This window comes from Schistosoma haematobium, chromosome 2 (genome assembly GCF_000699445.3).
Source record: "Schistosoma haematobium chromosome 2, whole genome shotgun sequence".
NCBI lineage: Eukaryota > Metazoa > Platyhelminthes > Trematoda > Strigeidida > Schistosomatidae > Schistosoma > Schistosoma haematobium.
In genome coordinates this window covers 10,540,158-10,553,415 of record NC_067197.1, presented here as the reverse complement: position 1 = coordinate 10,553,415, position 13,258 = coordinate 10,540,158, and the positions used below count along the sequence as shown (strand labels likewise).

Genomic DNA, 13,258 nt, shown 5'->3' with positions numbered 1-13,258 from the left:
TAGCTTCAACTGACTCATGATCTTAACCATTGAATTTACTTACTAACGCCTGTTACTCTTCGTGGAGGAGCATAGGCCGCCCACCAACACTCTTCATTCAGTTATTTATTATCAAATAAATAAACTGATTATAGTCTGAATACCTTTTTAATTGCATCAAATGTTTATGTAAATTCGAATCTTTACTAAAGTATTATGTTTTTTTTATATGAGCTCTATGTAAAGTGTTCATAAACTTAATCAATAATATTAGACTCGATTACTGTCATAGTGGTTACAGGTAGATGATATTATTGATTTATTGGTTTAACATCAATATAATTATGAATTAACTTAAATAATACAAACTTTTATATTAAAAACATTAAAATAGACGTTTGAAAGCAGAGATGAATAAAAATAGTCTGATCTTTAACGTGGGAACTCAATGCTCATATATGCAACTCATTTACTCAGTAAGAGTATATAATATGAAAAGTGGCTTTACATAAACGCCATGACTTTTAACCAGTTCTTAACTGGTCAGAAAACAGATTGTCTGTAGAAAAGAAAACAATAATATTACAAAATGCAAGCAGGTTTAACACATTTAATGAGTCTATTAAAGTCTTCTGTGGGTTACTCTACCTATAAATTAAACAAGCAACGACATACACGAATTCACCTAAATGCACATAGATCACCTGTTTTCTCTAAGACTTTGAAGGGTCTAGATGGGTTTTTTAAAGTTCCCGGTAAAGTATCTAGGATTCATACTAGGGATTTGATATTTAAGTCTTCATCATAAAATGACATCGGTGATAACAGGAAAATGCTTTGTTGCCAAATCGATGAGCCAACTTCCTGCTAAACTCCTAGAAGAGTCAGCTTGAATGTTTTTAATTCGTCAACAAAATATAGTGTCACTGTTTTAAGTCTTTTTCCTAAATTGAGGGTTAGAACGTAGAGATAATGTTGGTTCGTTAGTTATATACAATCTAAATAAAAACTGACTCATGAGTTCAATCTGTGAAAATTTCTAAAAATCTCCACAAAACACATTCTGATAATAATAATCACCTGCTCACTAGTGACTGACTTCAGGAGACACTTCTGGAGTTCTAGTGAGAAGTCGTTACCAGTGGAGTTCAACCAGGTCTGTTGTGAGATATCAACTCACTGAAGACAATGGTGTACGGTAGCGCAACTTCGTGGATTGGTTGAAGTTAGACATTAACACCGTTGGATGCCGGCTCAGTGGTCTAATGGTTAAGTGCTCGCGCGCGAAGCCAGTAGGTCCCGGGTTCGAGCCCCGGGTGGTGCGGGGTCGTGGATGCGCACTGCTGAGGAGTCCCATACTAGGACGAAACGGCCGTCCAGTGCTTCCAGGTTTTCAACGGTGGTCTAGCTTCAACTGACTCATGAGTTCAATCTGTGTAAATAAAAAGAATTGAGTTTATTACGTTTGATATCATTAGTTTTATTATATGATATATATATATATATATATATATATATATATATATATATTTATCGGATAAACTGTTTGATCTGAAATGATTGCATAACGATTGTTTTTTATAAATAAAAATAATATATTTGTAATATCCTAATGAGTAGAAAATTAGATTTTCTGACGTTTCGTGAGTTAGTGTAAGTCACTTCTTCAGAGAATAAATAACCAAATTAAAATTAATCCAAGTTTAAATAGTACAACGGAACAATGCAAGAATAATATTTGATCAGTCAAAAACAGGTCTAAACACGTTGATGTCATGTCATTTCTGTCAAGGTGATTCATAAGTGATATGTATGTAATTTTGTGTGTATGTATGTGTGCATTGTTTAAGAATGAAAACTTGTGTGACCTTTAAGGTGAGAAAGGCTAGAGTTCAATTTGTAATATGGTAGTGTGAATTGTAAATATGATCAGACTGAATGGCTAGGATAGATGGTCCAAGTAGGATGTATGGTAAGGCCTTCTTTTCTATTGAGAGAAGTAGGATTAAGCATTATATGGAACGCCTCAGCTACCCTCCTTTCTTTGTAGTTGGAAAAGCCTTTTTGCAATATTATATTTTTAAAATCGATTTGGTGGTTGTTGAAAATGGCATGAACTGCTATTGCCGATTTAATTTGAAGTTGGTTCAATTCTACAGGATTGTTAGGAGGTTTTTTTGTGTACCTAATATGTTCTTTGGCTCTAGTCAAGATTTCGCGGGATGACTCTCCAATATAATAGGTATCACAATCGATACAACCTAATTTGTGGACTCAGTTCTGTGTGAACATGAAAGGGATTTTTTCTTTCAGGCGAACTAAAGTATTACGTAGTGTGTTCGTTGTTTTGTAATATACTTTAATTCTGTGATGTTTTAAGATTCTTTGGATTTCTTCTGTTGTGCCATGACGATATGGTAGAACTGCAGTACCAATCCATGGCATTTCATTCGAATCATTATTATAACGCAATAAACTGTTTTGTTTTAATATGCTTCTAATAATCTTCATAGGAAGATTATTAAATTGTAAGATGCTGATTACATTCATTTGTTCTTTTTCTTTGTCTTCCTCTGATGTGATTATCTTGTTAGCTCTTCTAAAAAGATTTAAGGCTAGCAAGATCTTAGCACTGAAAGGATGTGCTGAATGGAAAACAATATAACGATTTGAGTGCGTCGGTTTTCGGTAAATGGATAGGTTTAGACTTCCATTTGGATTTCTTTTTACTAAGCAATCCAAGAATGGTAGCTCACCATGTACATTTTCATTTTCATTGGTGAATTGGATGTGTGATGAAAGTGTATTTATTCGTTTAGAAAAAGATCTTAGATGAGTCTTTTTTATAACAACAAACGTATCGTCCACATATCTAAGCCAAATTCGTGGTATAATGTTGTGGGCGAAGATATTTGATTCTATGTATGCTATAAAAAGGTTGGCTACAATCGGGGACACGGGGGATCCCATTGCTACACCGTTAATTTGTTTGAATAACATACCGTTAAAAGTAAATAGCGTTGAATTTAAGCAAAGTTTTAAGGATTTCATGATTAGACTGATGCTCAACGGGCATCTGTCAGGAAGAGTATTGTCGTTCTCAAGTAAACCACTAATGAATTCTAAGCATTTATCAATGGGAACACTTGTGTATAAAGAAACGACATCAAAGCTTACCATGATTTCATTCTTCTCGATGACTAATCCGGATAATTTTGATTTAAAGTCATATGTGTCTTTAATTATATTATGTAAGTTGAGTTGCAGTGGTTTTAATATGTTGCTTAAATATTTTGATAATCCATATGTTGGGGTGTTTGTGAAGTCTACTATCGGTCTTAGAGGAATATCTCGTTTATCAATTTTTGGTAAGCCATAAAACCGTGAGACATTACATGATTTGGGAAGCAACGCAAACCAAAGCGAGACCCCAATGATTGGTTTTAGCTCGTTCAGAATTTGACTGTATTCTTAATCGTTAGAGAAGTTTTTGGATTGATCTTTTCATAAGGTCCTGTTGAGAGATGTTCAAGAGCCTTATTAATATAATCTGTTTTATTCATGATTACTGTTGTGTTGCCTTTGTCGGCTTTCGTAATGATAATAGTTTTGTCTTCTTTAAGTGAATGCAGAGCCTTCAATTCTTCTTTTGAAATGTTTAGTGTAATGTGTTTTTGTTTAGTCAGAATATGGGATGTCTTTTGATGTAGTAAATGCGACTCTTTTTCCATTAGTTGTGCGATTATTGGTTCTATAATTGGAGCAATTTCAAGAGTGCTAAGTGGTTTTCTATGTAAATTGAAATTTAATCCCTTCTCCAGTATAGTGATTTCGTGACTGTTTAAGTTTCTGTTCGAGAGATTATGAACAGTTCTTCTTAGATCATTCGAATTATATTTTATTGTTGATGTTTTCCTATCTTTCTTCTTTTCTTTGATGTTTTCGAATTTTTTAATTTGTCGGTGTTTCGATGAATTTAAATAGTAGCGTTCTCTTTCTATAAACAGGTTGGATATCGTAGTTTGTAATTCGGTCGGGATTAAAAGCTTCAGTAAATCATCAAGGTTTTTGATTCGTTCACGATATTTTTCTAGTAAATGTGTGCATTTGTGAATGCGTTCTCGTAAAAATATTCGAGACGCGTGTTGCGAAGTCTGGATGAATCTCCAGGACAGTTCTGGAGGTTTTATAAAAAGAGAATTCGGGATGATGTTGTCTTGTAAACATCGTTTATTAAATATTCTGTGATTGTACCAATTGCATTTACACTTGGATAATTTGATCCGGTTATTAATGAGTTTGTAGGTAACATTACCAAGGTTCGATTTGATAATTTCGAATAAATTGAGCATTGGGTTGATTGTTATAAAAAAAAATAATATATTTGTAATATCCCAATGAGCAGTACATTCATAACATAAATATCAACCTCTGTGATAGTAATCCATTTGATCGCGTGATAGTAACTAAATTTCAATATGAGACATATACATTATGAAATTTTATCATTAAATGAATTAGTTTATTGTACATTTTATGATTATAATTCCTTATAATTCATCAATTTAGTCATAAACTATTATTGGTTCTAAAGGATAGTCTCTATGAAACTCATTTTGGCTGAAGTTGCACTATAAATTGGTAGTCAGTACATTCATAGAATATGTATTGTTGAACAAAGCAAATAGATGCTTAACAAACTGATATTAGTACACAAATTAAACTACATTTTTTATTAAATTGAAGTAGCCGGAATGTCTAAAACTAAACAGTAGAACTTCGAAAAAGCATTTGATAGCGTGGACAAAACAACACTATGGAAACTTCTTCGATACTACGGCGTGCCTCAGAAGATAGTCAATATCATACGGAATTCCTACGATGGATTAAACTGCGAAATTGTTTATAGAAGACAGGTCACAGACTCTTTCGAAGTAAAGACCGGTGTCAGGCAAGGTTGCTGACTCTCACCCTTTCTCTTTCTCATGGTGATCGACTGGATCATAAAGACGTCAACATCTGAAGGGAAGCACGGGATACAGTGGACATCTAGGATGCAGTTAGACGATATAAACTTTGAAAAATGATCTGGGACTTCTATCGCAAACGCAACAATAATACAGGAGAAAACGAACAGTTTAGCAGCAGCCTCAGCATCAGTAGGTCTCAATATACACAAAGGGAAAAGCAAGATTCTCTGGTAAAACACAGCATGCACCAATCAAATCACAATTGACGGAGAAGATTTGGACGATGTAAAAACCTTTACATATTTGGGCAGCATCATTGATGAACAGAATGGATCTGATGCAGATGAGAAGGCGCGGATCGCCAAAGCAAGAGCAGTACATCTACAACTGAAGAACATCTGGAAATCAAAGCAACTGTCAACCAACACCAAGGTCAGGATTTTCCATACAAATGTCAAGACAGTTCTATTGTATGGGGCGGAAACTCGGATAATTACGAAAGCCATCATCCAAAGGATACAAGTGTTTATTAACAGTTATCTACGTAAAATACTTCGGATTCGTTGGCCGTGCACTATTAGCAACAACCTACTGTAGGGGAGAACAAACCAGATCCCAGCGGAGAAAGAAATCGGGAAGAAGCGCTGGAAGTGGATAGGACACAGATTGAGGAAAGCACCGAACTGCGTCACAAGGCAAACCCTCACATGGAATCCTCAAGGCCAAAGGAGGAGAGGAAGACCAAAGAACACATTAAGCCGAGAAATGGAGATAGACATGAGAAAAATGAACAAGAATTGGATGGAACTAGAAAAGAAGGCCCAGGACAGAGTGGGTTGGAGAATGCTGGTCAGCCGCCTATGCTCTACTAAGAGTAACGGGTGTAAGTAAGTAAGTTAAACAGTAGAAATTACTTGCATTTACATGAATAAACTGTTTCATATGACAACATTTTGGTTTATGTATCTTTTTTTTAAATATAATAAGCCACTGAAAACTTCTCCCTTAGAGGCATAATATCGAATTACTTGCATTGATCACTAGCACATTAACTATTTTGTTTGCGTTTCAACTGTCTGAATTGTTTTGCTGTCAAAAGTAATTGATATAAAAATTGAATTAAAGGAGATTAGTCGTTTATTAGATTTACATCAGTCTTTTCTATTCTAAATTCATTTTTGATTATGAAATAACATTTACAAGACACTACGATCGTATGAACTAGTACGTTTCTTGCGTTCTGTCAATTTCGATTGTTGTCTGAATATAGAGATGCCATAATTCACTGAAATATTTATTTTCTTTTACTTTTACCTATGCTTCAAACTATCATTTTTGCAACGATTATTATACTATAGACGTAAGGTACAATATTTAAATAAACATGGACCTATTGTATTATATCACAATCCTCGAAGTTCAGCACAGTCCAATTATGGTAGTTCATGTCCACTCAATCAACATTTCATGAATATTACATACGAAGATACATCTAATATTCCTCCATTAATTAAAAAATCATCAAATGCTGCTTACAGTAAACAATTAGAGCCAAGTACAATACCTGACGAATATGATGAATGTGATCCACTAGGCATATATTCTGGTACAGGAATATATGAAACTGGATTTCCACCAGATGAGAATACAGAAGGTATTGATAATAAAAATAATCCATTAACAACAACAGGAAGAATATCAGATCCTTTTGATGAAAATGCTCCTCCTTTACCTGATCGATCGGAAACATATGGTTCTCCATCAATTCAAATGGTTTATGACTTCAATCAATCCATGGATAAGAAAAGACCACAATCACCGTCAAACTCAAGTACATTTACAAATAATTTTAATGACTCAACTACATATCGATCTATTATGAAACATGACCACATAACAAATGTTTCAGCAATTAATTCACCTGTTTTTGAAAATCGACCAAAGATTTATAGACGAACCTCAAGTGTTTGTGACGCATAAATAATTTATTTTCAGCTTTTAAAATTTACTCATATGGATGGATATTTAATATGACTGACTAACAGCTGAACTTGACAAAATGATTCGTCTCTCTTTTATTCTTCAAAACCAAAACAATTAAGTCTTAACAATCAATATTTTGTAATTTTAAAAGTGTTTCCCAATTCCCCTTGTTTTATCATTTGTAATGGTTTTGTACTGATTTATCGTTTTTAAATCATAATGATTATTTTATAAATAAATAAACTTGTTTTTAAACCATAATGTTTTAACAAAGTTGATAATTAGGAGATATGGCCAAGGAAGGATGAAAGGTTGGAAAAAACGTTTCTGCACGCAAAGTTCAGACTTGAGTTTGTGGATTGCCAATGCCTCTTCAGTGCATAAAATATTGATTTGAACCCCCTTCAATCCAGTTCCTTTGACACTGTAGACTACCTTAAATGAGGAGTCCTTTGGAGCAATGTGTCAACAGTCAATTAAGTGCTATATCATTTGAATTATTTCAATACCTTAGCGGTTGAACAAGCAATACTCAGTTTCAGCATTTTAATCTAAGTGAGACGTATGAAGTAGTTTGAAGTAGAAACTAAAATCAGTTACAATGAATACTTAAAGCGCTTTGAATGTTCATTATCTTGTTATTTATAAACTGGATATGTTTATTCAATTTGTATTTTAACTGTTAAGAAATGCTGAAATGCTTCAATATGATACCATCATACTTCGTACAATCTTAATGTAAATTCTGAAATCAGTTTTCATATGATAATTTATTAGTAAGAATTAATTCCATATTTACTCAGATCAAACATTGCTTAATTGAGAACCTACGACTCATTAGAATCTAAGGGAATCGCGTTACCAATAGACCGATTTTAATGCTAAAATATTATAAATGCAGTCATTTATCATTCTTAGAGATTATTCAACTTGAGGTCAACGTTTTTCATCATGGGCAGTCATCAATAGAATAAAAATTGGAATCAAGGAGTGATGAAAAGTTTTATTTTAGTTTGTGACTCTTCATTATTCAGTACCTACGACTAGAAACGTAATCCAAATATAACACTTTCAGGGCTTGCCATTCATATGATGCTTCTAGACTACCTAATTGAAATCTAGTGGTCCATATTTTCAAATTGAGGTACGAAATCAACCTAAAGCTCCTACTGATACTCACCTGACTGATATGGTATATAATCTTACACTACATGGCTGCACAATGTTCCTCAAGGCACAGTCGGACGACAGTTGTTTTTGATGCACGATTATCGCCTAGTTTCTGTTGGAATATCAGTAGGTGATTGTGAAAATATCGAACTTTATTGAGATTATAAACCGATTTAATTTAGTCAACTATTGAAAATCTAAAAGCAGTAAATAAACATTTCTTCCTAGCATGGGACTCCTCAGAACTGAGTATCCACAATCTCGTTAGCAAGGATCGAATCCTATCCTTTCAGTTTCGCATACGAGCGCTTGAACTCTGGTCCATTGATGTGAGATCCAATAGTGTGGTCGTCTAAATTATATTAGTCTATAACATCGCGCGACCATTATCCTCTGTCTTCAGTAAGTTCTTTCCTAACACTCGACATAGTTGAACCCTATGCATATTTTATATGATCATACTACTAAAGTATACTGATAAATTGATGACAAGAATATTTTCAAATATATCTGCTTATATAAATCTAAACTAGAAAGTTCATAACTCACGAAATCCCCTCCTATCCCCCACCCTACCCCTAATTCAAGGATACAAAAGTAAAACACAACATTTATAGAATAGATTATCAAATTCATAAGATTACATTTAGAACTAGTATTGATTTAATAATTTCTATGGAAAATAATAAACCACATACTATTCACAACATAGAAAAAAAAAGAAATTATTTACATTGGTTTTTATGTTGAACTGTAGGCAACCTAGAAACAAAGTTTAAGAAGTGTTCATATTTACAAATATATATCTATAAAGTATATATTCAATGTTACATTAACGGAATGCAAGTTTATTCAATGAAAGAAAAAAAAAAGCAGAAATTAATCATTAGGATTACCACATTGTATAGGACGAAGATAAGATTAAGATATCAATTAGAAAATTACAAAGCAATAAACATCTTAAATGTCATTCCTTTTTAAAAACAAATTATTTTTACCATTAAGTCAACTTACCGAATAAATTGAAACATTCTTAAAAAGGAAATTACAGTTACAATCGATTTTCTCAATGTTACACGACAGCAGTATTAAATAACATATACAAAGGATATATATATATATATATATGGAAATTCCAGTGAAAGAGATCTATATTATCATGAAAGTTGTATCCACAATATTAGAGCATTAAACATTGACAGTCTTTTTCTTCTTCTCATTCTTTCTATGAGCAAAGTTTTTTTCCTACTAATCTTCTCTTTATCCTAATTCCATCCTAAACACATTTATCTAATCACCAACACATACACGTTTTTCTTTTTCCCATGTGTATGGGTATAGTCTTTCCGTATTAAAAAATATCCCAAATGACATAAGAAGTCGAATGAAAAAATAAGAAAAAAATGCGTTTATCAGAGAGCGAAATAAATTTGATCGAAAAATTCAACTATATATATATATATATATATATATATATATACGTAGTCCACCTTATTGGTTTGGGGTTTTTCACGTTTGGTTCCGGTCATTATATTTACTTAGTTTCATCATTGTTCAAGGATAAATATAATATTGAGCAAAACAAACGAATTTTTTTTGTTTTAGTTCAATTCTGTTGTGTGAATAGTGGAAGTGTGTGGATTACGGTATCACTCACGTCAAAAGCTGTGAATTGATACTTTTTTTCAAAATAGAGTTGCTTCCGTGTTTTGCTTAACATTTCGAGTATTTCTTTAGTACAGATAATGAAGTTTGTATATTATAATACATAGTTTTATACATCATGAATGTTGACTGCGTGATTGGCAAACAGTAGGTGAACAAGATGGATTGTTCACAGATATACAAGGAGGGTAGATGGTGGTGTAATAAATCTGAATAAAAAGATGAAACAATATCAGATGATTAAAAGTAAAGCAATAAACTCATTTTGTTTATAATGAATTTAAATTAAATAGAGGTAAATTAAATGATACGACTATAACCACCAATCCGTTACCTATGAATAGACTAATATAAATTTGAAGAAACCACTTAATCGAGATTCTCACTCGACAGAATTTTGGCGAATAATTTATGTTTCAGACTGATAATTTCTGGGGAATCATTGAATACCATGGAGTATTTGCAGCTTCTTCGTCTCAGTTTGAAACTCCAAAACAATAGGCATACATTTGCGGTTCACATACGAAATAGTACTCCCAGTTCACAGAGCATTAGGTTATTCAGCACTTCCTAATTCAGCCAATTTTAAGCACAATGAAAGAATTATCCAATGTCTCAAGAAGATAAATATAACACTATGGTATTCAATGTCGTTCTGTAATGAAAATTATCTTCAAGTAGGGATTGTCCATATTTCAATAAACATGCTCTGTATAAGTTGTTCTCTGATGTGAAATGTCAACAAAATTTCATTTTCACAAGAATAAGAGTTTCAAATGACTGGAACTAGAAAGGATGAGTAAGTTGCCGTGAAACAAATATCATAAAATGCCCTTGAATCAAAGATTATATTAACCTAAGAAGACGATTAAGTTACATTGATAAGTATAATATACTATTTTGAAAAAAATACTGCATCAAACTTTCTCCAAACCGTCTGATATAATTGTATAGTAACTTCTAAGCACTATTTTCGTCACCGTGATTATATGAATAAGGTATATAATGTTCATTGCAGTTTTACCAGTAAAAATTGAAATTTGGAATGGCTGTTTGTCTAAATGATATGTAAACATTTACCGTGGATAAGCATATGTTATTGGAATATAGATTCGATTAAAGCAAGTTCCATGTAGGAATGTGTTGGGGCACGCTGATTGGCTAATTCTTACCCAATCAGCGCTAGTGGATATTTGGGGAAGAATCTAGAATCTTATGTAAAACTATAAATATACTAGCATTTGTCTTATCGGAATTCCTACTTCTATCTACCCTTGTTATTTGGAGTATAATTACTTCCCTGTTAAACTGTGTTCTGATTTGGGGACTTGTCATCTGGATTGGTATCCAAGAATATTAATCATTAAGAATAGCTGGGTCGTAATAAGAGAAATTATAACAACCTAATTCCTTTTTCCTGGAAAGCTATTAAATTTTTGAGTCCCAAAGAGATTATGTTAATAACAACAATAAAATTGTCAGCAACTCATAGTTATTAGCTGATGCATTCACTTACATTTGACGTGTAAACGATGTGCAGTATAGTTAGTTGTCTTCTACAGCCTATGTAGTTGAAAGGTTATCCATTTCGTTTAGCGGCTAATTGTTTTATCATGACGTTGTCATAAAGAATGTGAATGAAACCTTGTGCACAAATTACATGCGATTCAATTACATACGTTCTAAAATATTTCGAACTTCTTCACTGGTAGACAGAATATATATATATATATATATATATATATATATATATATATATATAGCATATTTAAACTCCGTAGGTAGACGGTAGTTTGTTAATACCATAGATGAGATATAATAATAAACTACGGTAAGTTTGAATTCAGTTTAATTGTAATCAATGTACGCTTAACACATGTTGATCAATATCCTGTTATTGATTACAGATCTTCACCGAAACATTAAAAAGGTTCACATAGTAACAAGATCACATACAAAGTTTAAATATTATTAGTAAGACAAATCATATACGAATAAAATAGGATGTGCAATTCATTATAATCTGCCTTTATAATAAATAAATATAAAAACAGAACCCCCGCTTTTCAAATTAACTTTTGACATTAATCCTGAAAATATATTCAAACTCAATAAAATAATTTTCCAGGGTTTTTTTTCATCTCACCTTACGTACTGGAATTCGTATTATTATACGTCCCAATATTGAAATCATATGCAAACAGACTAATAATCCACCCATAGCCATCATTACTGTTAAACTAGTTAATAATAAACGATAAATAGCATTAATTAAAGTTGACAAACTTCCAATTGATGTAGTAAGTTGTTCATAGTTGAAATCTAATTGATTTCCATCAACTTGACTGTTTGATTCTGTTTGATTATTATTTGAGGTAATTTGTTCATTAGTTTTTTTAGTGCTCATTTGATGTGATTGTTCGTTTAAACTAGTCATTCTTAATAAACGTGATAGATGACCTTTAAAAGAAAAAAGGTGAAATTAAGAATTCGACTATTAAAACATAAGAATTTAATCCAAAACATCAGTTGCTTAAATGAGATAAATAAAGCTAAACGCATGTAAATATCATACAGTTTTCTGCTTACTGATGCAGATATAAGATGGAATGTGAACTATAAGAATGTGATATCTAGGAAAGTAGTTGTAGATATTGTTGTATATGGGTACAGACCTGTATCGTGTTCTTTAACGTATATTTCTAACAGTTTTTTTTCTTTAACACAAGTCACTTTAGTGGTAATATTCACGTAATCTAAATGATGACGTGATCTCATCTAGACTGCTATTGGAAATCAGAGATTACCAAATGTCTGTATTATCCTAGAACAAAACTCCTCAGCAGTGTATATTCACGGCTTCACTACAGAAAACAGAAACCATAACAACAAAGTTATCGTCTTATTCCAATCAATTTATAATATTGCGCAACATAATATTTCTAATTGAACACAATAAGAAGTAAAACGTGCTTAGAGAGTTTAAAAGGAAAAGTAACATTTTTTTGAAGATATATAGAGAGTTATGTACTGAACTACAGATATTCCATAATGAAAACCCTGATTCTGCTTTTTGATTCAAAACTACTTCACGCTTTGATAAAAGTGTTAGTGTTAATATGTTAAAAAAAGAAACTGACTCTAACAGTAATGAACAAAGTTCGCTAGTCATTCATTGATTTTCTGTAGTCTATCAGTTATAACAGAAGATTTTGCTCATGTGTGTCTGCATCAAGTTAACCTCTGATTATGACTGAATATCTACCTGAATTTTTAACACCTATTAACAGTCAAGTTATTTAAATCTATCTTTTTTACACTTTTGAAAGGATGTAGTTGGATCAACCTTAATATATACGAGCTAAACGCACATAATTCAGTGAAAATTCTTTGAAATTACTTGAATAAAGAAGATTGCAAACGAAAATCTCATATGTATAAGATTCAATGGTGAATAATTAATAAAAGTTTCCTACTTTTTCATATTCAAT

General features: G+C 32.2%; 2 protein-coding genes across 2 annotated transcripts in view; one reads left to right on the top strand and one right to left on the bottom strand.

Annotated features, from left to right (window-relative positions):
• Positions 1-6,929, top strand: part of MS3_00006175 (uncharacterized protein) — a gene marked incomplete at its 3' end in the record, with an annotated part of 43,240 nt that extends 36,311 nt beyond the window's left edge. The window contains exon 9 of the mRNA XM_012939574.3: positions 6,308-6,929. Within this exon, the coding sequence (XP_012795028.1) occupies positions 6,308-6,929 (622 nt within the window). The remainder of the gene's footprint in view (positions 1-6,307) is intronic.
• A 901-nt stretch (positions 6,930-7,830) lies between these two features.
• MS3_00006174 (uncharacterized protein) overlaps positions 7,831-13,258 on the bottom strand; it is a gene marked incomplete at its 5' end in the record, with an annotated part of 262,766 nt that continues 257,338 nt past the window's right edge. Inside the window, 2 exons of the mRNA XM_051214293.1 lie at positions 7,831-9,976; positions 11,914-12,227. Of these exons, the coding sequence (XP_051067446.1) occupies positions 9,884-9,976; positions 11,914-12,227 (407 nt within the window). The 3' untranslated portion in view covers positions 7,831-9,883. The remainder of the gene's footprint in view (positions 9,977-11,913; positions 12,228-13,258) is intronic.